The 24,134-nt window shown below is 42.0% G+C and overlaps 4 protein-coding genes across 6 annotated transcripts; 2 read left to right on the top strand and 2 right to left on the bottom strand.

Moving 5' to 3' along the window:
* Positions 1-594: 594 nt before the first annotated feature.
* On the top strand, positions 595-2,181 carry Sbds (SBDS ribosome maturation factor). Its single transcript, XM_077411972.1, has 2 exons — positions 595-981; positions 1,267-2,181. The coding sequence occupies exons 1-2, from the start codon at positions 851-853 to the stop codon at positions 1,895-1,897; spliced, it is 762 nt and encodes a 253-aa protein (XP_077268098.1). The 5' UTR covers positions 595-850; the 3' UTR covers positions 1,898-2,181.
* A 168-nt stretch (positions 2,182-2,349) lies between these two features.
* LOC143900525 (uncharacterized) lies at positions 2,350-5,639 on the bottom strand. Its single transcript, XM_077411969.1, has 4 exons — positions 5,441-5,639; positions 4,767-5,381; positions 2,763-3,132; positions 2,350-2,661 (listed from the first exon to the last, which is right to left on the bottom strand). Exons 1-4 carry the CDS (start codon positions 5,503-5,505, stop codon positions 2,434-2,436), a joined length of 1,278 nt encoding a protein of 425 aa, XP_077268095.1. The 5' UTR covers positions 5,506-5,639; the 3' UTR covers positions 2,350-2,433.
* Positions 4,237-10,031, top strand: Cdc45 (cell division cycle protein 45). Of its 3 annotated transcripts, none has more exons than XM_077411965.1 (9): positions 4,237-4,266; positions 7,406-7,558; positions 7,652-7,861; positions 7,935-8,108; positions 8,189-8,427; positions 8,513-8,849; positions 8,931-9,325; positions 9,392-9,468; positions 9,551-10,031. In XM_077411965.1, the coding sequence occupies exons 1-9, from the start codon at positions 4,252-4,254 to the stop codon at positions 9,613-9,615; spliced, it is 1,665 nt and encodes a 554-aa protein (XP_077268091.1). In that variant the 5' UTR covers positions 4,237-4,251; the 3' UTR covers positions 9,616-10,031. The 3 variants fall into 3 exon arrangements, with proteins under 3 accessions (XP_077268091.1, XP_077268090.1, XP_077268092.1); XM_077411964.1 differs by lacking the exon at positions 4,237-4,266 and adding an exon at positions 5,751-6,288; XM_077411966.1 differs by lacking the exon at positions 4,237-4,266 and adding an exon at positions 5,753-6,109.
* LOC143900524 (nucleoredoxin) lies at positions 9,499-22,289 on the bottom strand. The gene is made up of 7 exons (XM_077411968.1): positions 21,537-22,289; positions 12,501-12,770; positions 11,855-11,955; positions 11,493-11,688; positions 11,208-11,298; positions 10,978-11,117; positions 9,499-10,759 (listed from the first exon to the last, which is right to left on the bottom strand). Exons 1-7 carry the CDS (start codon positions 22,032-22,034, stop codon positions 10,529-10,531), a joined length of 1,527 nt encoding a protein of 508 aa, XP_077268094.1. The 5' UTR covers positions 22,035-22,289; the 3' UTR covers positions 9,499-10,528.
* Positions 22,290-24,134: the final 1,845 nt, after the last annotated feature.

Below are 24,134 nucleotides of genomic sequence, written 5' to 3' on the forward strand. Positions count from 1 at the left end.
TTTATCATAAATATTGCGTATGCCGTCTGTGACCAACTGAATTCAAGCTGTGCCCAAGAACATTATGAAAGAAAAAAGGGGCACTTTAACCCTTTGGACCAATATGACATAAGCTACAATACGATATAAAAGCTTATCAAGAATGCTGTATATGAAAAGTTCAAGCGTAGTAGGTACGGGAATGTCAACCTACTTTATTCACGACCAACTGAATTCAATAGGTGCCGAACAAATTTTCGAGCTTCTTCCCGAATCTCTCTAATAATATTGTTTAGATAGCTTTCGCACCCTTTGGACCAACGGCTTGCTTATAATTTAGGTGCTTTTTGAGTCTTTATACGTTATAAGCTCGCAGTTATTTTAATTACCAAGTGTTCTTTTATTCTTATTATATATCTTAAAATAAATTACATTGTAAATTTACATATGAATAAATCGTTTTATTTTTAAATAATTCTTTGTTTTAGTTTTCACGTTTAAAACAATATTCATATGAATACGACATACACGAAATATTAATCGGATGTTGATTCAACACGTTAATTATATAGTTATTATTTTTTTATACATTTCGGCCATGTCGCCTAGTTTGTACACGTCGCACGTCGCACGCGTGATTCGGCGTGATACGACGCGTATCGAACGCGTGTATATTTGCGTCGTAGCTCGATCGTTGCAAAATAATATGTGCAAGGTGTGAATAGAATTTAGAATTTAAAAAAGCACCGTTATCGATCGCGTATCGCGCGTACTTCGCACGGTGCGAGTCGCACTCTACGCATTCGCGTTCGTCCGGTTCGTCGAAAAGCGTATCGGTCAAACGAGTTCGAGGTTCGAGTTCGCTGCGAAAATGTCGAAGATATTTACGCCGACGAATCAAATAAGGCTGACGAACGTAGCCGTTGTTCGTATGAAGAAGGCTGGCAAGCGATACGAGATCGCGTGCTACAAGAATAAAGTGTTGTCTTGGAGAAACGAGCAGTAAGTTCTCCCGTACCGAGATGTGCCCGTTTAACCTAAGAAATTTACGGTTTCCTATATTTACGTCGAGCACGTCAAATGTACCGCTGTGTCGAATCTCCTCGACGCGCGTGAGATACGCCTCGTTTCACACCCCGTTCTTTCATCCGTTGGAACCGATACGTTAATTTTTTAAATACTTGAATGTTTATTTTTAGTTTATTATTATTCAGAACATTCTTTTTATCACCTGTATAACCCAGAGTTAAATACGTATCGTTCATTTCTTTTGGAAACGTATTTCAGGGAGAAGGACATCGACGAAGTGCTGCAGACGCACGCAATATTCACCAACGTGTCGAAGGGTCAGGTGGCGAAAAAGGAAGATCTCGCGAAAGCTTTCGAAACCGAAGATCAGACTGAAATCTGCAAGCAGATCCTCGCTAAAGGCGAGCTTCAAGTTTCCGACAAAGAGAGGCATCTGGCATTGGAGTCCATGTTCAAAGACATCGCCACGACTGTCGCCGGCAAGTGTATAAATCCAGAGACCAAGCACCCGTATCCGGTTACGATGATCGAGAACGCCATGAAGGAGGAGATACATTTTTCCGTCAAACCTAATCGAAATGCCAAGCAGCAAGCGTTGGACGTTATCTCGCGGCTGAAAGAGGTGATGCCCTTGGAACGCGTCCAAATGAGGCTTAGGATCGTCATTCCGGAGAAAGAGGCCAGAAAATTGAAGGACAAAGTCGTTAAACTCGCGTCTAAGGTGGAAACGGAGGAATGGGAGGGTGGATCGTTGACGATAATCTGCTTGATCGATCCAGGCCGATACAGGGAAATCGATGACGCGATACGATCGGAAACGAAGGGCGCCGCTTTAATGGACGTGGTTAACTTGAACGAGGTTGCCGAAGGAGAAGAACTCTTAACGTAAATCGCGAATGGAGCCGTTGTATCGCCGGAACGCGTTGTTCCCCGGAGAGATTCGCGTTTGTTAATTCTAATTTATATTTTAAGAGTACGCGTCAACAACTCTGTCGCATCTTCCGCATCTTCGTCGTTGCCGATGAAGCGCGTAGCATTTTTATTTACAAGTTTCGTTCAATTATCTACACGCGCGTCGTACGACGGTTATCTTTATCGGTCCTAACGAGAACCGCGATACACGCTTCTCATTAAGATTGTAATTATTAAAAATTGCGCACTCTTTCCATCAAACTAATTTTATTTCGTTTAAAAACTGCAACTGGTTTCACAAAGGTGTACGCGTCTGCTTGACGAACGTCGAGTACGCGGAGAAACATTTGACGACGAATAACGGCAACCGTATTGGAACGCTTGGGTACTCCATATTTATATTTGTAACTGCCGCGCTGCGCGTACGTGTATCGCGCGTTTGTATAATTATTTATATATTTACGTCGGTGCGCGAAAATTCAACGCTCTACAAAAATTTGTAAATCGGTCCGTTCACTTCTCCTCCGTCACTTCCGCTCGCGGAATATAAATATTTTCCGTACGTTGATCGCATTTGGCCGCGATACGCGATACCGTTAGAAGGAAGTCTGATAATCTATTTAAATACATTTGCGCCTCTTTGTCTAGAGCGCCGTCTCGCACCAACGTCGTGATGCTCCTCTCGGCGCGTCTGCATACCGTTCGCGCGACGTGCAGGGAAGCGCAAGCTTTTCCGCCGCCCTAGTATCAAAACGAAAACGTCAGACAGGATTAGCGTTAACGGAAGCAAGGATACACGTATACACGCGTACCCAGAAGTATCGCGATATCTAGACAATTACCGGAATGATATAATCCTCGGGCGGAGGAAGCTGATTCGAGTATTCGAGAATCCACTCTTCCAGATCTTTGGTGTGTTTGCTTTCGAAGGACCTGGTCTTCCCAGGCACGGACTTCGATATGGCGTGGCTCAGGTCGACCAAGATCATTTGCACCCTCTTGAGCTTGTCGACGTACGGATGCTCGACCTTCCCGTCGCAGGCGAACTCTCTCGCCAGTCCTATGTAAGACGACAGCTCGTCGGTCGCTCCGAGAGCGTTGAAGATCACGTCGTCCTTCGGCTTTGTGTCCCCGGCGTCGGTGATGGTCAATCCGGAGTCGCCGTCTCGCGAAAACACCGCCACCTCGGCCACGTTCGACGTTGTCTTGCCGCTGCAAGTATGTTGTTGTCGGTAAACCGACGATTACGCGTTATCTCAATGTCGCGCTTCTCCCGCGTAACGCGCGCGGTGCACCGAATCTGTTCGCTATCCAATTACGGCGCGATGTACTTTACGTCGGAAAGTCCAGGTTTGAACCCTGGCTAGGATGATGTTTGTGCGATAAATTCTTCAGTGATTTCAGAAAAGATGCTATATATATATATATATATATATATATGCCAGCGTCAAAAGTTACATCGATCGATAAGAACCAAATCCTATATAGTCGAAATATCGTGACAATTGTAATCAATAAAGACAGCCAGTTGGGTCGAATAAAAAAATCTTTATTCCCAGCAAACGTCGAGCAACGGTAAACTTACGTGCGAGTTACAATTTCGTACTCAACGATGTAAATGCGATACAAAAACACGCGCGTTATCGTTTGTCGAGTAAGAAATTGTAACTTGCGCGTAAAGTTTACCGTTGCTCGACGTTTGCCGAGTCGTAACGTACATTCCTCGCGCGGTGCACTTTGAGGTTACCAGAAACATTTAAACGCGTACTTGTGTCTCAAGGATATACACTGCACCCCGCTTTTGTACACGACAGAGGACTTCCTCCACAGGCCCCTGAACAATTCCATCGCGCGTGTGGCTCGCGGTTTAATCGATCCAATTAACGTAATTTCACGTGCAGCCCCTCGACCCTCGACCGCTAGTGACTAGTGACTAGTGACACCGGCGCGAAATCAGCAACGTTCGTAGACATGCAGTCCCGAATGCAGGCCCTACACCGTAGGGACAGATTCCACACACACGTGCGCGAAATCGTATAACGATCGGCGCGAGGCGCGAGGATGAGAAGATAGGAGTAATAAGGAGTATTGTCGCGTGAACGAGGATCGCAATATTTCTGACTTGACGGCTCTCTCTCTCTCTCGCGCGCGTTCTCTAGAATCTCTCGATGGGGGTCCACTCCACGGTCCACGGCGATTCAAGGTATCGCGTGTCGGAAGTATATATGTCGCATTGACTCCGAGGATAAAACGTACCGCTGGCTCGATACGACGATGTGACGCGAATTGTAAAATCCGCGCCGCAGCGGACGTTTACAAACGTCCGAGAGAATGGGTCGTTCCGAGGTTTGTTCTTTGTAAATATACAATACAAGTCCAATCATTTGTCGCCGCACTCTACGTTCTACTTCTCGAACTTAAAATAGAATAGGTACGTACGATTAGACGCTGGAGAGAAAAAGAGAGAAATACGAACAGCTCGGTTATAGAGAACGAACGTTAGGCTTGTTCTTTTTAGCCAAACTTCTCGCACGGTTCATCTTTTCCGTTTTTCTCCTCAACGTCGAAAAGAAAACGAGAAGTTTAGCTAAAAAGGACAGACCTGTTATCTCGTATTTTCTCCGCGCTCGAAATGAAACGAGCACGTGACTGGACGCGTCGGAGAGAAAAGGAGGAAAGACGAGAAGCAACAGATTTCTATACTGCCGCTAGATTTCCGAGTTCGGCTATGCATAAAAAATCAGCATACGCGTATAGCCACGCTACGGCGAAACAGCTGTATATATACGCGAGGTCAAATATGTACTGCTTTATAGGACACACATATTTATGATTTGTTATCGTACCGTACATATTTCAACAAGTTCTCAAAAAAACGTATTTTGTCTTCTTTTCTCTTTGTCTTCTGCCTCATGGTTTTAATCATCCTCAACATTTGCTTATTCCGCCGTAGGGTCTCTTCCCGTTTCCTCAAACGTATAAGCGAACTGTCCATGATTTTTCTTGGCTTTCGCGCGGTCATCTCGATGGTATCGGCAGCAGCGGCACTTGTGCCGGCAGGTTTTGTACTCGGCGATGGAATGGAAGCGCAAAATGTCGAGTCATTTTCTTTCGGTTTCGGTATACTTTTCCACGCAACCGCAGGCGCGGTCGCCGCAGATGTAGGAACAGGAGTAACGCCAAACTCGGTCGCAGAAGTAGTTTCAGACTTGATTGAACGAATACTGCCAGACTCAATGTTAGAAGTAACGACAGCAGCAGAAACGGGAGGAGAATCCTTAAAAAATACCGAAGGCGCAGCAAGATTTTTTAACCGCACGCCGCTGCGGCCTGGTCTGTCCATAAAATCTGTAGTTAAGAAGTGAGCGCTGCAGATTCCGCGATGTTTCGTTGGTTTAAAATTCTCTCTTTCGATGGCGTTGACCCACAGTTTCAAAATATCTGGACGATTCAACGGAAATCTGAAATATTTACAATTTCTAATTAAAACTCGATTTATTACAAATTGCATTCGTCTTACCTGAATAAATGAAAACCATTCATCGTGGTCTTTTTGCATTTCGGAACGCAACAACAGCCTGGCATCTTCCCACAACTTTTACAATTGCAACTTGAACAGTTGTAAATATTAGGGTATCGACACGCCTGCGCCGGGTGTCACGCACCCCCGCCGGCCGCCGGCTGTCACATGTAAAACAATGAAACGTGTAAATTGTTGTAAAACGTCATGGCTGAACCCGAAAATCCGACCAATTACAACTTTTTTTGTAGTAATTTCAAGTGCAGAAAGTACAGCGCGGTGCAAGGCGCCGAGGAACAAACTCGAAGATTGCTCCGAACCGAACAGCGAACAGCCCGAACGATACGCGCCGCCCGCCGGGTGCCGCCGGTCGCCGGTCCCAGGCTCGATTCGACTGATCTCGATCCGTCGAGTATCGATATTGACAGCGCGCGGCACTGGGGCACTGTTTACAAGAATCGTTGTGGAAAAAAAACCATCGGACATCGCGCCGCTGTCGTTAGCAAAATCAGCCGGACTTATCGTCGCTGGTCGCACCTGGGGATCCAGACGGCCGTTCACGGACCGGATCGAATCGCCGAAACTTGGGAGTCATGGCGGCGTCGGAAGTAACCTCCTCTCGCCGGCGTCGACGGCGGTCGCGCGATCGTCGCGCGCAACGGCGCAACGGTACGCGGTACGCCGTGTGCCGATCCCGACGACGGTTTGGATTTTTCGCGCTAAATCGCCCGCGAGACCGTCGCCCGTCGCCCGTCGCGAAACCTGCGATGTTTCGCCTGCCGTAAGACGGTCGCAACATGTTCGTGACGAACCTGGAGAAGGATTTCTACGACGCGATACAGAGAAGCGTGAGTCGACGTCCCGTACCGCCTCGCCTCGCGGCCACCGTCTCCGTATTCCGCGTCCGTCGTATAGGTTACGCGCCGCGCGATCCACGATCCACCGTTTCTCGTGCTCTCTCCGCGCGCCAGCTCTTCCGGGTCTTTCTCGTCCTTTCTTTCTACGTAAATCACGCAGTTACACGATTCTCTCTCTCTCTCTATTTTGGCCGATCGGAGTTTACAACGTTGAACGCGTGCGAGTCTCTCTTTCTAACTCTAACCGTCATTGATCTTTCTTTGTTTTTTATTTATTAATAATAAATGTCTATTGTTGATAAAGTTTTATTTACGATAGACACGAACAACGCGTATATTTTTTGTACGCTTTATAAGAAATAACTCTTCTTTAAATTCGACTATTCTAATTCATATATAGTTGTATATAGTTCTATTTTTCTCTTGGATAAAATAGAAAACTGTATCGTACGCGTGACTCTTCTGTTAATGATAAATATAACGTAAATCGTGTATCTGTTTGTTATATACTTCGCAACAAGTATTTCGTTAAATCCACATTTGCATTCGTAATTATAACCATCTTTCTTTTAGATAGAGAATCGTATCGCGCGTGATTCCTTTGTTTCTTATTGATAATAAACATGTTCGATATATCGATAAAATCTAATTTATTAATATAATGAGCACGAACACAACATATATATTTGCTGCTTTACAGCAATAATTCTAATCGTTAAATTTATATTCTTATTCATAGTTGGGTAGTTCTATCTTTCTTTTGGATAAGTAAAAAAACTACGTGTGATTCTCTTGTTTGTTAATAATTAACGTAACAAACGTATCTGTTTTTCTTACACAATTCTTAAATAATTCTTTATTATATTTATATATATTATAATTCTGTCTTTCTTTTAAGCAGTAGGAAAATTGCATCGAGTGCGTATCTTTACTGATAATAAACGTGACACAAATAACATATACGTTCGTTATGTGTGCCGCAACAAATAATTTTTTGTTAAATTTATATTTTTATATTCGTATTTTTAAGATTAAAAATTATAGCTCGAGTATTATTCGACCGAACAATTTTCTATTTCATAGAAATATCTAATCCTTTCTATTTTAGAGGTGTTTACTTCTGGTGAATTTCGACGTTGATGCGATCTGTGCCTGTAGGATAGTGCAACAGCTTTTCAAAAATGATCATACGATATATACTCTTGTACCTGTCCGAGGTATTCGGGATATGATAAGTGCCTTCGACGAAAACTGTGAAGAGGTAGGGACACGAGGGTCTTCGAGATACGTTCGCGTTGAATCGTATGTCTCGCTGACAAAAATAATTGATTTAAAAAAAATGTTCTCCTTCCAGATAAAGAATGTTGTTATGATAAACTGCGGTGGTACTTTAGATTTGGTAGACTTACTCCGACCGGACGAATCCGTAGTATTTTTTATCCTCGACAGTCATAGGCCTTATGATTTATGCAATATATACTCGGAAAGTCAAATACGTATTCTTGGCAAACCTGACGAAGACAACGAGATCCCAGAATATAATGATATATTCCGAGATGACAGTGTGAGTAACGGATTGTTTCGTTTTGTTCAATTCTTATTCTGTATCTTCTATAAATCTGTTCAATCGCGTACAGTCGGACGAAGAGGACGCGAATGAAGAATCGGACGATGAAAACGAAGGCAGGCAAAGTAAACGGCGAAGATTGAACGAAGAAGACACGGTGAGGAGAAGCGAACGAAGAAAATGGGTTGAAAACAGGGCAACGATTCTTTTCAATTATTTACAATACAGTTACTATGGCAAATCGGTATGCGTTATAATTTACGATTTTGATAATAAAGAAATTCTGTTTTACAAGTTCACCGTATATGTTACGTTTTATCGCAGAGCGCGATAGTAGTGTTCGAGATGGCTTGGAATATGTCGAAGGATAATCTGGATATGGCATGGTGGGCCATAGTTGGCTCCACGGAACAATCTATTCTTAGCAAAGTGGAGTCACGAATATCCGTTCTTGAGGAAGGTTCTCTTCAGGCACATGTTTCAAGATTAACGCATAGACAAGGTGTTGATATCGACGAGCAACAACAGCAACGGAGTATCGTTAAAGTTACGTACGATAAAGAGTATCCTTTCACACGTATAATTTTTTTCTGATTCGATACTTAAATTTGGCATAGGCTATGTTAATTCCTTATCGATAACGAACAGTCTCCAATTAGCATTGTATCGTCACTGGACCGTTGAAGCCAGTTTGAAGTATTCAATGTCAACTGCGATATCGTTGCGTCTATGGTCCATTAGAGGAGAGCAACGTTTGAAGGAAGTTTTAGCCGAAATGGGTTTACCTCTGGTGCAATCCAGACAATTGTTTCGTGCAATGGATCTTACTTATAGACAAGAATTTAGACAGATGGTTGAAAAATTAGCTGGCAAATATAATGTCGGTAGCGTCATCGGCACTAGTTTTACTCTCCAATATGGTTATCGTTTTAAATATTGTGCGTCAGATATGGTATATGCTATGTTGGCTTTACTGGACTCGACGGTAAGCGGTCGTTAAATATAGTTAATACTTTTAAATATGTTAATACTTTGTCCAACGTATACCTGACCCGTACTTTTACAGACGAAGGACAGACAACCACAACGTTGTTTCTTAGACGCGCTGGACTGTTTGTCGCGTACAAAAAAGGATGTTTTAGAAAGTGGCGTTGAAAAGGCAAAGCTTATGCTTCGCAATATCTTTAAAACTGCTCGGAGTGTGTTGGAAGCTAAACAAGTAAAGAATTTCGGTTCCTTTTTATATCTCGGTGTGCCGGATGGAAATATAGATAATTATTTATTTGCGCATCCTCATCCTCTAATCATGCTGGCTCAATTTGCCCTCAAAGCGTATGTAAATTCTTCGAGAAACAGACGCGCTTCTGAGTGGCCTCTTGTGGCCTCCGCGGTGTTCGATGCGGAGGAAGGATCGTGTCTTCTTGTCGGCGTACCGCCAGTTTGCGAGGATCAACCCAGGAGGTAATATTTTATAGACATAAATAAAATATGATTTATATTATTTAACCATGAATTTTGTGGTTACAGTTTATTCGGGAAAGCATTCGAGCAAGCCGCAAAGAATAAAAATTGTTACATTGAGGCAGATTATTTTGACGGTACAAGTAAGTATGAAATAAAATTTTGTGAGCTGGTTGACGTGAATCAGATGGAATTTATTGTATTTAACATTTTTCCTTTTTACAGTAATAAGACTGAAAATCGAAGAAAGACCAAAGTTTCTTGATGCTTTGGCAGCACTCCTTGCGTGATAATCGTCATGTATAATTATCAGAGGTGGACAATATGACAATTACTTTAATCAAATTTTTAACTAACACGACTATTAAAACAACTCGATACACTTTATAGCTCGTGACGTGCCTTTTTTTTTAAACGCAAGTTCATTGTACAATTTTTAACCAGCGACGGTAGTAGCTTTATAATTGTAAAATATTTAATATATAAATTAGGACTGAGATACGTGAATCATTAACGTCGTGTGAGTGTAATGTGTGTTGTATAAAAAAATGTAGGATACAACGGTAAGTGATAAGTGAAAGATTCCAATAATGCTTGTATTAGTAATTTAAGAGACGTAACAAATACTTTTATAAAAAAGAACTTGATGGAGAAACAAAAAAAAACGCAGATACGAATAAAGTCTTTTGCTATATTGGACAATTGATATGATTGCTCTCATCAAAGCTTACATACCTAAGAAAATTTATACGACAAATGTATATTTATACAAATATTGTGTCAAATATTTAAATACCGGCAATCTAAGTACAATGTAGCTCGTATATAAGCTACGTAACAATGAATAGGCTATTTTATAAACGCAAGAACCTCCAGTGCGCTTACCTGGTATTTATTTAGTAATTTATAATATATCAACGTATTCGTGTGCGTCTTACGTACGTACGTACGTACGTACATTTAAAAATACAATTCGATCGATTTAGTTTTGACTGTGGTATAATACAGATTTTTTGGTTACATTCGCGATGAATTACGTAAGAACGAGTACAACTTACACGCGAATATCTCTATATAAAGAACGACGATATCACAGAGACGGGAGAGGAAAAGAAAAAGAGGGACTTCTCTGTCTGAACAACCGTTATAAAATTTGACGCGAGTACAAATTTTGTATTTAATTAACTTTTTGTGTGATTTTTTTTAGGCCGGCATACGTTCGGTGGTTTTTGATGTTTTATGCACTGCCGCTATTTTATTTATCGGCAGTTTGTTATTGAGAAATCCATCGACGAACTGTTGCACAGAGTCCACGGTAATCTCAGCACCGTACTCCATTACAACATATATCCCTCGCGGAATATCGATAGCGGTTAAAAGAGGTACTGCATCATCCAAACCAATGAATTCGCGAAGAATGTCCGATGTTTCACACTGTGTCAAAAAAATCATTAAATGTCATTAGTTTAGAAACATTTCATATTTAAGAAATATTTGCAGTTTTACACGAAATATTTACATCTTATAGTCATAAAACTATGGATTCTTATTCTTAAAAAATATCAAAAATTACACAAAAATCATACTAATTAGTTATATTAATTATAATACCTATTTAATTTTATGTCACATGTACATGTATATATACTCACGTCTAAAGCTATGTAAAACTGCAAAGAATCATCATCAGGATCATCGTAATTTGGATCATAATCAGGTTGATCCCTTCTATATATTTGTGCAGCTGGCAATAGTACACTTTCTCCAAATTGAATTTCACAATCGTCTCCCTCTGTAAAACATAGATTATTAACAGTTTAGTTTTCGGCATATTTTATTCTGTTAATTTCTATACATATACATTTTATTTATATCGTCTTACCGACAAACAAGATAATGGCTGGAGCATCGTGTAATGACGTAGCATACTTTTCTGTTAGGATATTCACCAGTCTAAAGCTCCAGGGAAAATTCTGAAAATTAAACAAATATAACTATTAGTAAATAGAATATTAACAATTAGTTGTGTAATAGTAAAAATTTCAAAAGAGGATATTTGATAGATATTTTATAGATTTTTGATCATCTTTAATAATAGCGCCTTTATTTTTCTGGTATTTTATTTGCGACATAATTATACTTGAGAAACTTTTATTATTCAAATTACCAGTCCCTCTGGATCTTCGATCAATTCAGCGCGTCCATCTAGAGTGATTATATTGTCGCGAGGATCCAGAATGACTAAAGTAGGTATTGCCTGTACGTCGAAAGCTCTTGCCAATTTTCGACGTCTTTCTTCTTGATTAAAAGGTATCCTCAACCAAGGCATTGTTTCGGTATACGCATTGTAAGAGTCCTCGCTCCTAGAATAAAAACACGCCATTGAAATGTTTTACAAAAGGTACGCAAAGAAAATAAGAGGATAACAGATAAAACAATAATTAGACGGAAAAATTATCCGTCAAATGAGAGAAACAAATATCTCGAAATGAAATGCGACTTAAAGACAAGAGTATTTTGAAAACCTACCTGTCCGAGCTCACGAAAATTACTTCAAAATCGTGACCTCTCTCCCGGATTCGTTGATACGTATCCACGAGTTGCGGGGTGAATGCTTTACAAGGCGGACACTAAATTAAAAGAACGCAATGTATTAATAAGATGATTAATTAGATTTGAATGCGTAACATAAATATTTGCAAAATACCTAAATATATAACTCAGATTGAATAAGAAAATAAATTCTAGAAAAGATTCTATATCCTTTTATAAATATATAGAATCGAAGAAAGAGCTGGACAAAGACGGTATCATTTTTACAAGAAAATAATGGAACTTATAAATAAAAAAAATTCTAAGAAAAAATACTAAACTTCATGAATTTAATTTTAATTCTGGTTCGTTTACTTTGCAAACTACAAATATTGGCAAAATTTTACTAATATTTTATACAAAGAGCGTAAGATTATTTAATTTATCTGTCACCGTTTCGCTGAAGACGCGGCTCAAATTAAGTAAAGCCAAAACGTATACGGTTTATAACTTTGTGTTGAGTTAATTATAAGTTACATAACGTTAACTCACGCACAACTAACCGTGTTCGACTCTCAAAGTTAAACCCACTTTGTTCTTTGTTAATTACTAATTTCTAATTCACTTGGGTATCATTGCTCACCCAATGTGCGCTGAAGTAAACCCCTTTGAAGCAGTGGCGGAGCTCCTCGTGCAACATAGGCTCGTTGCTGTCGCGGGCGCCGCACGGTAGGAGAGGTCCATCCTCGAGGGCAGCTTTCGGATGCGGAGGTCTCCAAGGGAATTCCGCGCCGGTGGGATCGGCGATAGTTCGCTCGACACCTCCTCTCGTCACAACCGATCCGTTGGACGCCTCCAGTAAAATCAACGTCGGCACGCCCGTCTTTATCCGATACCTTCGAGTCAGTCTGGTCTGGAAAAAATTAATACACGAAGGTTCGAAATTAACTTTGAAGTTTCGAATATCGAAACCTTCGAAGCAAATCACCAGCCCTAGTTTTTACGTTCAGCGCGACTCATATGTTCATTTCTATCAATGCAGATTAACTTTAACTGACTTTTTGATTATTAGAGGAAGATAAACAGCAAGTTACACTGAGATTTAACTACGAAACCTTTCATTTTGTCGAGAATCTCGCGCGTAATACCATCGTATGTATATATGTGGTTTTAATTAACGTGATGCGGGAAGGAAGGAAATAATGGTCTCGCTCAATAGCACCGATAAACAAGACGAACTAAAAGCGTATTTCTCCAGAGACCTTCTGCGGGAATAAGCGCGCGAACACCTGCAGTCGGAGCTGCTGTTAACGATGCGAGCGATATTACCGTACAGATAATATTACTCGAGGTATAATAAGAATAATGGAATAAGAGCTGCACGTGGAAGCCAATTACCGACGAAAATATACGTACGCGTTGATCTTGTTTCTCTCAGCAATTCGATAAATAACAAACAGATTTTCCATTATCTTTATTTATTATTATATATATATATATATATATATATATATACATTGTAATATTTTACAATGTAATGTTCGCAACATCGTAATGGAATATATTGTACGCTTTTTTAAAAGTTATTTTGCAGTGCAAATCGCGATTTCAGATTCATTATAAAGCGCAAAATTGACTCGTTATTTATTCTAGTAATTCATTTATTTTTTTAAGAGAAGGAAGGGAAGAGGGCAATTTTTCAGCAGCTTTCTTTGTACATATATTTCTATAAAAGAAATATATACAGAAAAAAATATATTTGAGTTAAAATAAGATATACATATATGTGAATAGTTTTCGCATTGATGAGAGAGAGGTGGGCGATTTTTCGACTAAATTATCTGTACTATTTTGTTAATATGGATACAATAATCAATTTTTTATTGCTTAATATGTGGATAGAAAATATTCGTGCGTCGCAACTGTTGATTATTCGCTGTCTATGTAATCCATTTTTTTTTTCGTTTTGTTAAACGATAAAAAATAAATCGTTCTATCTATGTTGAGACAGTATAGGTATTATTTGATTAGTTAATTAACTGATTAGATTAATCGGAGTTCGGCAAAACCTGAGACACCCTAAATATTATAATTTCATCTCTTTATATGCGAGAATGTACGTGTTTCTTTTTTCTCAGTCCTCTAATGTTATTCAACTATTTAACAGAATACAAACGCGTCTTTTTCAGAACGAAACACGATATCTCAGACTCAGAATACATTTCCAGTTTCTCCGTCGACGAAACTCGCTGACGCAGCTTCTCGTCATAATCGTCGATCGGGTGTCATAATTCGAGCGAGAGGAGAATCCACGCGCGCGCGCGCGCGCATCCGTACCGAGTCTAAACCTTCCAATCTACCCCTGAAACTGCATTAAGTTGGCCGACCCTCTTCTGGAACATTCGAAGCCCCTCGTCCCGATATCTCGAGGGAGGATCGGTCGGGATTTCTCGTATCGCGCGGGATGCCCCGTTACGGGTTACGGCGCGCATAAAGGGTGAAAGGAGAAGAGGGGACACAGAGAGGGTGAGATATAGAAGAGGCGTAAGGCGAGAGAGAAGGGCCTCGTGTAGGTAGCGAACACGATGGATCGCACTGTACGTTATCGCGAGTATAATACTTTTACCGGGCGGGAGAAAGGAGAGGGAGAAAGAGAGAGAGAAGGGCGCGGAGGCGCGTCCCTTCATATATTTCCCGCTCCCGCGTCACGTGGTGGCGGTGCTTTCGCGCTCGCCCTCGCTCCGAGTCTCTCGAGCGGTCGATAACGCGTGCGTCCTCCCTTGGTCGTGTTGCTACCGTTCAGTGAACGACGTTGCTATCGTTATTTCCCTCGCTCGGCTTTGTACACCGGGCACCGTCATAAACGCGCTCGCCCCTTATTAGACGAACACTCGCCCGCCTGTTTCCAGTACTCGACGACGAAACGGAATCGCTCGAGAGGATCGAAGGTTGAAAGTTCACTCGAAACGTTCGAAACTGTTAAAAGTTTAATATCAATCGATCCTTTGTTCAATTTGATAATTTATTCGACATGAAACATTCCCGCTCTTATTCTCTATAGTCTTGTTCTATATTGTATATATATCTTCTTTTCTATATATATGGATGCATATCTTAATCCACAGATATCTGAACACGTGTATTCCAAAGTGTACACGCGGGAACATGTCTTACATATAAATACTTCACACGTGGTCAAGGCATTTACGACCCCCGTAAATTACGGCCCCCGTGTATACGTCTAATAACGGTCGAGCGAGCATTTATGACGTCCAGTGTACGTTCCCTCTGCCATCACGACATCGCACTCTACGTGTCTTCATCTCCGTTTCTCTCCCTCTCTTCCTCTCCATCCCTTTTTCTCCGTCCATCTCGCGTTCTCTCGTCGCAGGCCTTTCCCTCTCGTTCGCTGCCGACAAAATCGCCGCGACTCCGAGTGGAAGCGAGCAACCGACCTAAAAAATAACTCGAGGGGGATGAGAGAAAGAATGACGAGACGCGGAGAGATCACTTTTGGTTCGCACGCGTTCAATCGTCTCCCCCTCGCCGCCCTTTCGTTTATACAAAGACCGCAAGGTCTCTATAGTCCGACGCCTCTGCCGCATGCCGTGCGCGTTCAACTACAGCCGTCGCGACGATAGCCGCGTGCTTCTCCCTTCGGACTCCCTCTCGGTTATCCACGGGCGCTGCTCGTAAGCATGCAATGTCCGTATTAGATAAGCGAATGTCGCGCGTAGGCTGCTCATTGCAACGGCGTATGGGATTCACGGTTTTCTTTTTTGCACGCCGCTGTTGCACCGCAAATGAGATCCTTAAATTTCCTACGCTGCTGAAGCGATAATAAATCCGGAATGTTCGAAAGAGAGGGGGAAGGGAATTCATATTCATATCCCTCGGTGATCGTTATCGATATAAGCGCGATTGTTATCGAGTAGCTCGAAACGATCAGCGACCGAGCGTACTCGACGTCGGAAGCGCGATTTCGCGTGACGTTCATAACTGACGACGCGTTAAGTACTTGTTGAAATGATCTACCGCGGGATCTTCAACCACCCGTCGCGTTCCGGGTGGATTTCCTCTTGCCAGCCCTCGCTCGAGGATTTAATCAGCGTAGGACAGGTCCGGACACGCTAATCGGAATTTATACGGATCGAAATCTTTCCGATTATCTATCGCTGTCGACGGATGAAAGAAAACCGCTTTGAATTGATTCGTTACGAGACTATTAATAATCCACGAAGTGTATTCGATTATAAGGGAGCTAGACAACGCAGTCGCGCCGCCGTGAAAGGCTGATACACCGACGATCGCGTGGCTCAAATAGTTCCTCGTCGGGAGATTCGTTTTTTCCCCTGCAAACACAGGGACGGCTTTTCGTGCGAGCAACCTGTGCATTCGCCACTTTCCCTTTGACCACGGGCTAACGGACCATGCACAATTCATAGGCATGCACGGGGTTGAAAAAAAAGGGAACGAAACAAAATGTAAAGGGAAACCGCGACATGTATAGCGCAGCGATAAGATTTCGCTCATCTGCGAACACGTGCGCATTCGATATTGCAGAATCAGGCGATTCTTTTTAATACATGTTTTTTAAAAATAATATTATTAATATAGTTATATTAAGGTTTATGTTTTTGAACAATGATCAATCGGTTTATTAATATAATATTAAACTTGCATTTTTTTAGATTAGATACATAATTGACAATAGATATGAATAACATGGTGATTTTAGGGATATTATATCCATCGTGAAATGTTAATTAATTTAAACAATTTACATTCGTTACGTATGTTAGTCATTACACGTAACAATACATATTAATTATCTTTTATCACGCTGCTCATATATGTACATATGTATAATCAATACATAATTGTAAGTAAAAAATAACATTTATCGCCTCCATGGGTTTTTTTTTATTTGCGAGAACCGAAGTCCTTATCAAAGTCAATACCGGACTTGTAATTATTCTCTTGACATTATAGCGGTCTTATTGCCTTGTAAGTTGAAAAATCGAGAAAACAATTTGATCGCATTAACGTCAACGTAATGATGCTTCTCGATTTGTTTCCACCATTTGCTAATGCATATATTCATTAACAAGATATATATAATAATTTCCGATCAATACACAAGGAGTATATTAATTACACCATTAATGGTAACCAATTAACAATTGTACAGTAGCAAATGGAAGATTAATCTCGTATCTGATGGGAAATTAATCTATCACGCGCTCAAATGGAATGATGGATCCAGGGAAATGAACCGCGAGAGAGGGAGGTGGGGAAGAGAAAGAGAAAGAGAGAACTAGCTGTCAGCCAATCTACGCGATAACTGAATTAGCGAATTTCGAACAATCAGCACGAACGGTCTAATGTACACACTGATATTTAATATATCTCTCCGCAAGAGAAACCGCAATTGTTTGAATTAGCATTTCGGCGGATCGCTTTGTTGATCATACCACGTCTAAACAACGAGTACCTGCAACTCGCCGCGTCGCGTAAAAGAGTTCACGGTGCGGTCTCGCTTCGCGTGTATACTTGGCGCGAGACACTGTACCGTGTCTTTTGATTACGTTACGTTATATTGACGTTGGAGATACAATCCAGATCTATCGAATACACTCTAACCTCGAATATTTTAAACCAGTTTACAAGATGTTTATAAAAAGATTGCCTACGCAAAATCTCAGACGTACCGCCGTGTTTTTCGGCTGCGGGTCTCTTTATTATATCATCCGATAGATGGACCGCGTAATAAAGATTCGGTCGACTTCGCTAAACGTCCCTTTGTCTTTTTCCAGCGTACAGAATTAAACAGCTTCGTGTCTTCAAACTTCGGGCTGTAGTTTTGCAAAGTTCATTCAGAATTAAATGGACCGTGCGGAATCCGCGATTTACACGATTATTACGCCTCTTGACGTCCGATTGCAGCCGCGTAAATATAGATCAAATTAATGAATCACCGACGACGACGTTATTTCAAGTCGAGAGCCGATTTCTCCGATTAAAATTTAAAATGTAATTAAAAGCGAGAGGAGAGAGAGAGAAACGCGATGTGAAATTTCATGGCTCTCGTTTCGCACTTTCGGGCATTCCGACACGAAACGGTGCTCGCGCGTCATCTTTCACGAACAATCTCGTACGCGCGAGCTCGCGCGAACGAAAAGAAACGTACACCGCGCAAGCTCGTCTCCGTTCCTCCGTCGATTCCTTTCATTATCGCGTGGAACGGACGAGAACGCTATTTGAGGAAGATATGGGTCGACCATCCGTCCGGAATAGAGGTCTCGTTGATTCAACCCCTTTTATTTTCTCACGGAGTGACTTTCTCGTTAGTGTTGCTCGCGGATAAAGACGCACGGTTTCTTTGCGAGATGATTTAAAACAAGAAACGTCCGAGAGAGAGCTATGAGCAACCTCGCTGATTAAAACGTCGAAGCGACGGATCTCCTAGGAATGCATTCGTGAAACGTGCAGCCGAGAGTCTTCTCTCCCGTGAAAAAGATGAAGAAGTTAAGAAGCACCGAAAATACACAGGCGCGAAAAAGGCGAATGACCGGAGTCGACGACGTTGATAAGCGACGCGAGATAAGTCACGCGTGTCTCTCCGCGATCTCAATGATCGAGGCTTAAAAATGCGTGCCGAGTGCTTAAATAAAATAGAATATTGACATATCAAAGCATTTAGGGTGTAGTAAATGAAATAGGAAACAGTTTTGAATTATCTATTCTGAAATTAAATAATAAATTAAATAGTTATCTAATATATATAAATTATATAGATATTAGATAATTATATATGTATAAAGTAGGTACCGTTACAAAAGTACAAACGATATTTTTCTCCGAACATCATAAGAGATAAATAATTGTACATGATTTAATTTTGAATAAACAGTTTCAATCGCGTTGTCGCGTTTATTTTAATATACGTATACTTTGCATAACCGAGCACGATAAGTCACCCCAAATAAAATCGCTCTTTAATTTTTCTTAAGTCACAATCTTCAATTAGCCCCGTTCCTCTTATTCGACGAAACTATCGCAAAGCACTCGCGATTACGACGAGACTCTCTCAAAAGTGATTTAAGTGTGGAATTAATGAGCGAGAACCAATCGCGACGCTACTTGACGTTGATTACGATTCATCGTTACAGCCTCCTCGCAATTGAGGCAGATTAAACGTATACATTATATCCCGTGTGTATACATCTCTATTATAAACATCAATGAGCCTAAAGTACCCTGGCTGGATAAAATACAAAGTGCTCCAGCGCGTTTCTCTTAGTAACGTTCAAACGTCTCAAATAATCTCCGCGCTTAATGCGACGTGATATATATTCCGCACATTACGGTTAAATATAAACTGAAACGTTTAATATATAATGTTTAATATAACACGGTTAAAAACAACGTCCACGTAAAAAGCTAAGCTAAATAAACCTCACCTCGAGAAATATTTCGGAACGTGCTCGCGCAAAAATCCGATTAGCGTTGCTCGTTTTGCAAGCAACGTTTTCGAGAAAATCCTCATTGAGAGAAAACCGCGACGTTTAATTTCCATAAAGATATATCGCTCCGTTCGTGAAGTTACGCTTTCCGCGCGCCGGCTATCGTCAAATATTCACCGCTCTCTAATTTTTCGAATGGCCCTCGGGCGAAGAGAAGTTCGAGATACAATGTGCATCAGTGGACAGCGCGCAACAACAAAACACTTGGCTGTACTATATACCTGAAGCACCGCTCCTCCTCCCCGAGCCCATATTCACACGCGAACCGCGAGCCCATGCATTCTTACGCAAGCTGCACTTTCGCAATTTTCTTTGTGTCGCAGTATTTTCCCCGTAAGTACCTCCGCATCGTATCGACGATAATGCACACATCGTCGGGAACGGTAAACGTTGAAAAAGATCGCGCGCGGGCGAATAATTCGCGTCTCGAATGGACGGAGCGTGCACGGCATGCACGCATGCACGCGATTTTCCTCCCTCCGCCTGCTCGCGCAAATAACATTCGGACCTTAAATAGCGCGACTGTGCGTTCGAAAGGGTTTAAAACGCCTGTGGCTGGAAATGAAAAACGGAGGTCGTTGTGCGTTGTCGCCCCCAGCCGGAATGATATTCCACACGCGTGTGTTGCACGCGCGATTCCCAAAATCACCGCCTATGGCGACGTTTACGATACAGAGACTTTCCGATGGCAACGTCGTCTGTCTATCCCTCTTTCTTTTTCTCTCTATCTCTTTATCTCTCTCTCTCTCTCTCTCTCTGTCGTTTTATTCGCGCGATAGATTGGCGCAATTAGAAACTCGTTATCCGCGTTTTTATCTCATTATCTCTGATCGCCGTACATATCGATCGCAAATACCGTGAACTGAGAAAAACGGTCTTTTATTCAATCTTGAAGGAACTCGAACTTTTCTCGCGAATTGAAGATGTAAATGAGCAACGAAACTTTTTATCTTTTATGCAGTTAGTTTTAGCGGTAATCCAAATTCTATACTTTTCAAGATACATGTTACACGACGATTGAGGAGCTTGCAAGAAATGACATTCAAAAAATATTCGTTGTAAAAAAGATATATCTTCAAATACTTGGTCTTTTCTAACGGTCGAATCATTTGCCTTTCGAATTTCAACCTTTCGGATCTTTCGAACCTAATTGATACGATTGTTCCAAATCTGATTCAAGTGAAAATAGCAAAGATACAAAAAGCTATATAAAGAGCGAAGAAAAAACTTATTGCCCACGTTCTCGTTTGCGGTAAATACTACTACTTTTGTTGCAATTTTCGTTAATATCTGAACCGATGTTGGCATATTAACGAAAATTGCAGTTGTCGCAGACTGCTCGAACCGCTTTCGCTTCGATAACACACGACAATTAAATCTATCCGACTGTGAGACTAATCGTAAGATCGTCGACACATGCTCGTTTTACTTAATTTGAAAAAGACACGTATGTATATATTGAACCTATAGACCTTCGCAAGAGAAACGTACGTGCAAACGGAAAAGCTGCAAGTCGATTAGCTATCGCACGGCTTTTAGCCAATCGATTTGTAGATTTTTCGTAAAATTAAATGGAATTTGCGCAGACGTTTATCTCGCGAATGAATTCAAGAATCAGGCTCCGGAGCACTTTTACATTCATATCTCGGAGGCAAACTTTAATACTTTTATCCTTATGTTAATCGAAACGCCAAAATCTATAATACTTAAGCGAATTACATAAATTTTATTTTATGCCGAACCACAGAAAAAAGTTATAAAGGCTTTAAAGCGAAAGAGAATTTTTATATACGGCCAAACTTTGAAAGTTTTTGCTCGGGTCTCCCATCAGACGAAACGGTAACGGAGTCAGGCCTAGAGTTAAAACTTGAAGGTTTTCTTCTCAAACACCATTGTTAGTAGTCTAGTCGGAAGCGTTTGAAATATTAACAATAGTAATTGATAAAGTTCCGACGGAACGGAAATGTGACTACATGCGAAACACCACGTGCGTGGCGGTCACAACATCGGCGATCTTTAAAGGCAGAGAAACTCAGGTGGGTGGTCCAGAAGAAAAAGGGATACCGGGAGAAGGGGGGTGAAATGAGAAAGCGTGGAAAAAAAAATGCAAAGCGGCATCACGCCGCGCGGAAAACGGTCCTTTCTGCACTTACTTTTCTCTCGTAATCGCGGTTCGGCACGGCGAGCCAAGGTAGATCGGCTACGTGGGCGCGGAAGCTCTCGTCGAAGTCGAGCACGTCGGTCGCGTTGCTCCAGAGCACCACGTGCACCACCTCCAGTCTCTTCCTCTTCTCGCCGCCGCCGCCGCCGCTGCCATTGCCGCCGGCGCCGCCGGTGCCGGTGCCGGTGCCGGTGCCGCTGCCACCGTTGACACCGTTGACACTCGTGTAGAGCTCGACCAGCTGGCGGGTGAAGTCGTCGCAGGTAGCGCCGGGATTCACGAAGCTGAAGTACACGCCGACGATCTCGCAGGCCGGCCGGCCGTCCTCGTGGTCGATCGACATCCTCGTGTCGTTAACGCGATTGCAACGCGCGAGCTGCTTGCCGAAGAGCCGGTGCCGCCAGCAGAGCGGCTTGCCGGCCGCCGACGACGGGGCCTTCCTCGCGGCGCTCGCCGCGGATACCTGTTCGCTGACGCACCGTTCGGCCATCGCTCTGCGACTGGACTGGAGCGGCTAAACCCGCTAAGCCCGAAACCGTCGCCTTGCTCCGCTCCGCTCGCCGGCGGCGGGCGGCGGCGACGCGCGCCGACGAGGAGAGCCCTTTTCGGACGGAGGAGGGGTTTGGACGTACGCTGTACGCTCTGCCAGCAGACGCCGCTCACGCTCACGCTCCTGCGACGCTGCGCCACGTTGCACGTCCATCGAGCGGACGCAACGGCCGACGCGAACGGCGAAGACGCAGACCGAATTCGCTGAATTCGTTATTCGTATATTATGTCGACGCGCAACGCGCGATGCGCGCGAGACCGGTGCGGTGGAGCATTCGGAAACGACGGAAACGCGCATCCGAAACTACCGAAACCGGCTTCGGCGGCATCGAGTCGCGAATGGTTCGCGCTTCCATTTTGGAGCGAGATATATACCTGTATTTCTATACACCTCTTTTAACGTATTTAATATTAATACGTCTTCTCTCTGTTCTTGGCTGAGAAACCATCAAAGTGTCGTCAACTCTTGTCATTCTCCGTTGTTGCGTAATTTAAAAATGCTTTACCACATTTATTCTTTCGAAATATAATTTAAATCGTATATCTCGATACGCGTGCGTGCGTCCGAGTCAATATATTTCATTATACAATTGTGTGGATTGTAGCCTTTTCCTGCTCATTACGTTTATGTCCTTAAATTTTTGCCGCGACAAAGATGCATCGCGCAAAGTTGCACGAAGGCGAAATTTGTCAAAATAAGACACTTTACAGAAGCGTGTGCCGTTACAAATTTTATCGGCAAAAATTAAGAGAATCTGCTAACGGAACGCGCAATGGCAGAAATCGAGTAGAATTCGAAGCCGTCTGCGTTTCAAAACGATTTAAGCGATATATTCCATTTAAATAATCGTTAAGCGATAAATCTTGCTCGGCTTCCGCTATCCGCTGTCAGATTATCTCGACGGGATCTGCCGACGTAACGTCATATGAGTTTAATATGCGCGAACGCAGCTGGTGCCTATCTGGCCGACGATATTCTGCTGAGAATCCGTCGACGAGCTGGCTAGCGTACCGCTGATACTTTACTTATTGCGCGGAGTATCAAAGCATAGCGCGGTCATTTGCTTTAATCATTTTAGCGCGCAAATGCAAAGCGACTTTTTCACGCTCCGTGTACTCTCCCTCGTCAAGAATTCCAACTAAAAACACGCGATTCTGTGGGCGCGCGAAAGGCCTTTTCTGACCATTCTGGCTTTTTTATATTCTTATCTGTAGATTCAAATTAGCAATACCAAATAATAATGATTAATAATACCACGTAGCAATACCAAAAGTAAACAGAGATGTGCCCTTTTCGATCGAGATCTTTGAATTTGATTAATTAATTGTAAGACTCGTCGAATCTTAAACAGTTGTAATGCAAGACTTTCTTAAACCTATTAAACTTCTCGACGAATTTGACCGTCGCTGATTATTACAGCGGTCATTAAATAAAAGATTATTGAATTTAATAAAATGCCGCGTTATACTTCGGCACTCTCTCTTCAATCTATGATTGCGTAATGACTGTTTTGTAATCGCGACGTTAAAAAACCGAGATGTAACCAAACGCACACGATGGCAGTATCGCTAACTCTCTCTCTTTCTCTCTCTCGAGTAATTAAAGCGACAAATTAAAAATTTGCCTCGACCAATGTGACCCACAGCGCAAATAACGTCAGCGATTTTATCGCTTTTTAAATTCAAGTAGTTCTCCGATTGACCATTGTTATAAAAACAACCGAGACAAAAGATTGGATAATTTTTCTTCTCGACGTCCCTAATCGTTCCAGAAGAATCGCCAAACGTTCCTTGATAAAACTGAATTAATAATTGAATTACTGGCCCAACTAGAAACGATTGCGGGTCAAATCAATACATCGATGCGTCGATGAACGAACGGTCAATGATGAATAATTGATATTTTACTAATTGTTTTTATGGGTCAATTGAGTAATCGCAAATATTTCTACAAGATTTTTACATCTTTCGGCCAATTCTATATCGAATACATAATTCGTATTGTAATTTCCGACTTGATATTGATTTAATGTAGAATCAG

This window comes from Temnothorax americanus, unplaced genomic scaffold (assembly GCF_048541705.1).
Source record: "Temnothorax americanus isolate GAGA-0224 unplaced genomic scaffold, ASM4854170v1 Scaffold3, whole genome shotgun sequence".
NCBI lineage: Eukaryota > Metazoa > Arthropoda > Insecta > Hymenoptera > Formicidae > Temnothorax > Temnothorax americanus.

Coding starts and splice junctions, on each gene's coding strand:
- Sbds (XM_077411972.1), top strand. CDS start 851: ATGTCGAAGATATTTACGCCGACGAATCAAATAAGGCTGACGAACGTA. Junction 982..1,266: donor TTGTCTTGGAGAAACGAGCA/GTAAGTTCTCCC, acceptor AACGTATTTCAG/GGAGAAGGACATCGACGAAG.
- LOC143900525 (XM_077411969.1), bottom strand. CDS start 5,505: ATGCCAGGCTGTTGTTGCGTTCCGAAATGCAAAAAGACCACGATGAAT. Junction 5,382..5,440: donor AATGGTTTTCATTTATTCAG/GTAAGACGAATG, acceptor TAAATATTTCAG/ATTTCCGTTGAATCGTCCAG. Junction 2,662..2,762: donor CCGAGGATTATATCATTCCG/GTAATTGTCTAG, acceptor TTTTGATACTAG/GGCGGCGGAAAAGCTTGCGC.
- Cdc45 (XM_077411964.1), top strand. CDS start 6,238: ATGTTCGTGACGAACCTGGAGAAGGATTTCTACGACGCGATACAGAGA. Junction 7,862..7,934: donor ATATATTCCGAGATGACAGT/GTGAGTAACGGA, acceptor AATCGCGTACAG/TCGGACGAAGAGGACGCGAA. Junction 9,469..9,550: donor AGATTATTTTGACGGTACAA/GTAAGTATGAAA, acceptor TCCTTTTTACAG/TAATAAGACTGAAAATCGAA.
- LOC143900524 (XM_077411968.1), bottom strand. CDS start 22,034: ATGGCCGAACGGTGCGTCAGCGAACAGGTATCCGCGGCGAGCGCCGCG. Junction 11,299..11,492: donor TCGAAGATCCAGAGGGACTG/GTAATTTGAATA, acceptor TTTAATTTTCAG/AATTTTCCCTGGAGCTTTAG. Junction 11,118..11,207: donor AGCCATTATCTTGTTTGTCG/GTAAGACGATAT, acceptor TATGTTTTACAG/AGGGAGACGATTGTGAAATT.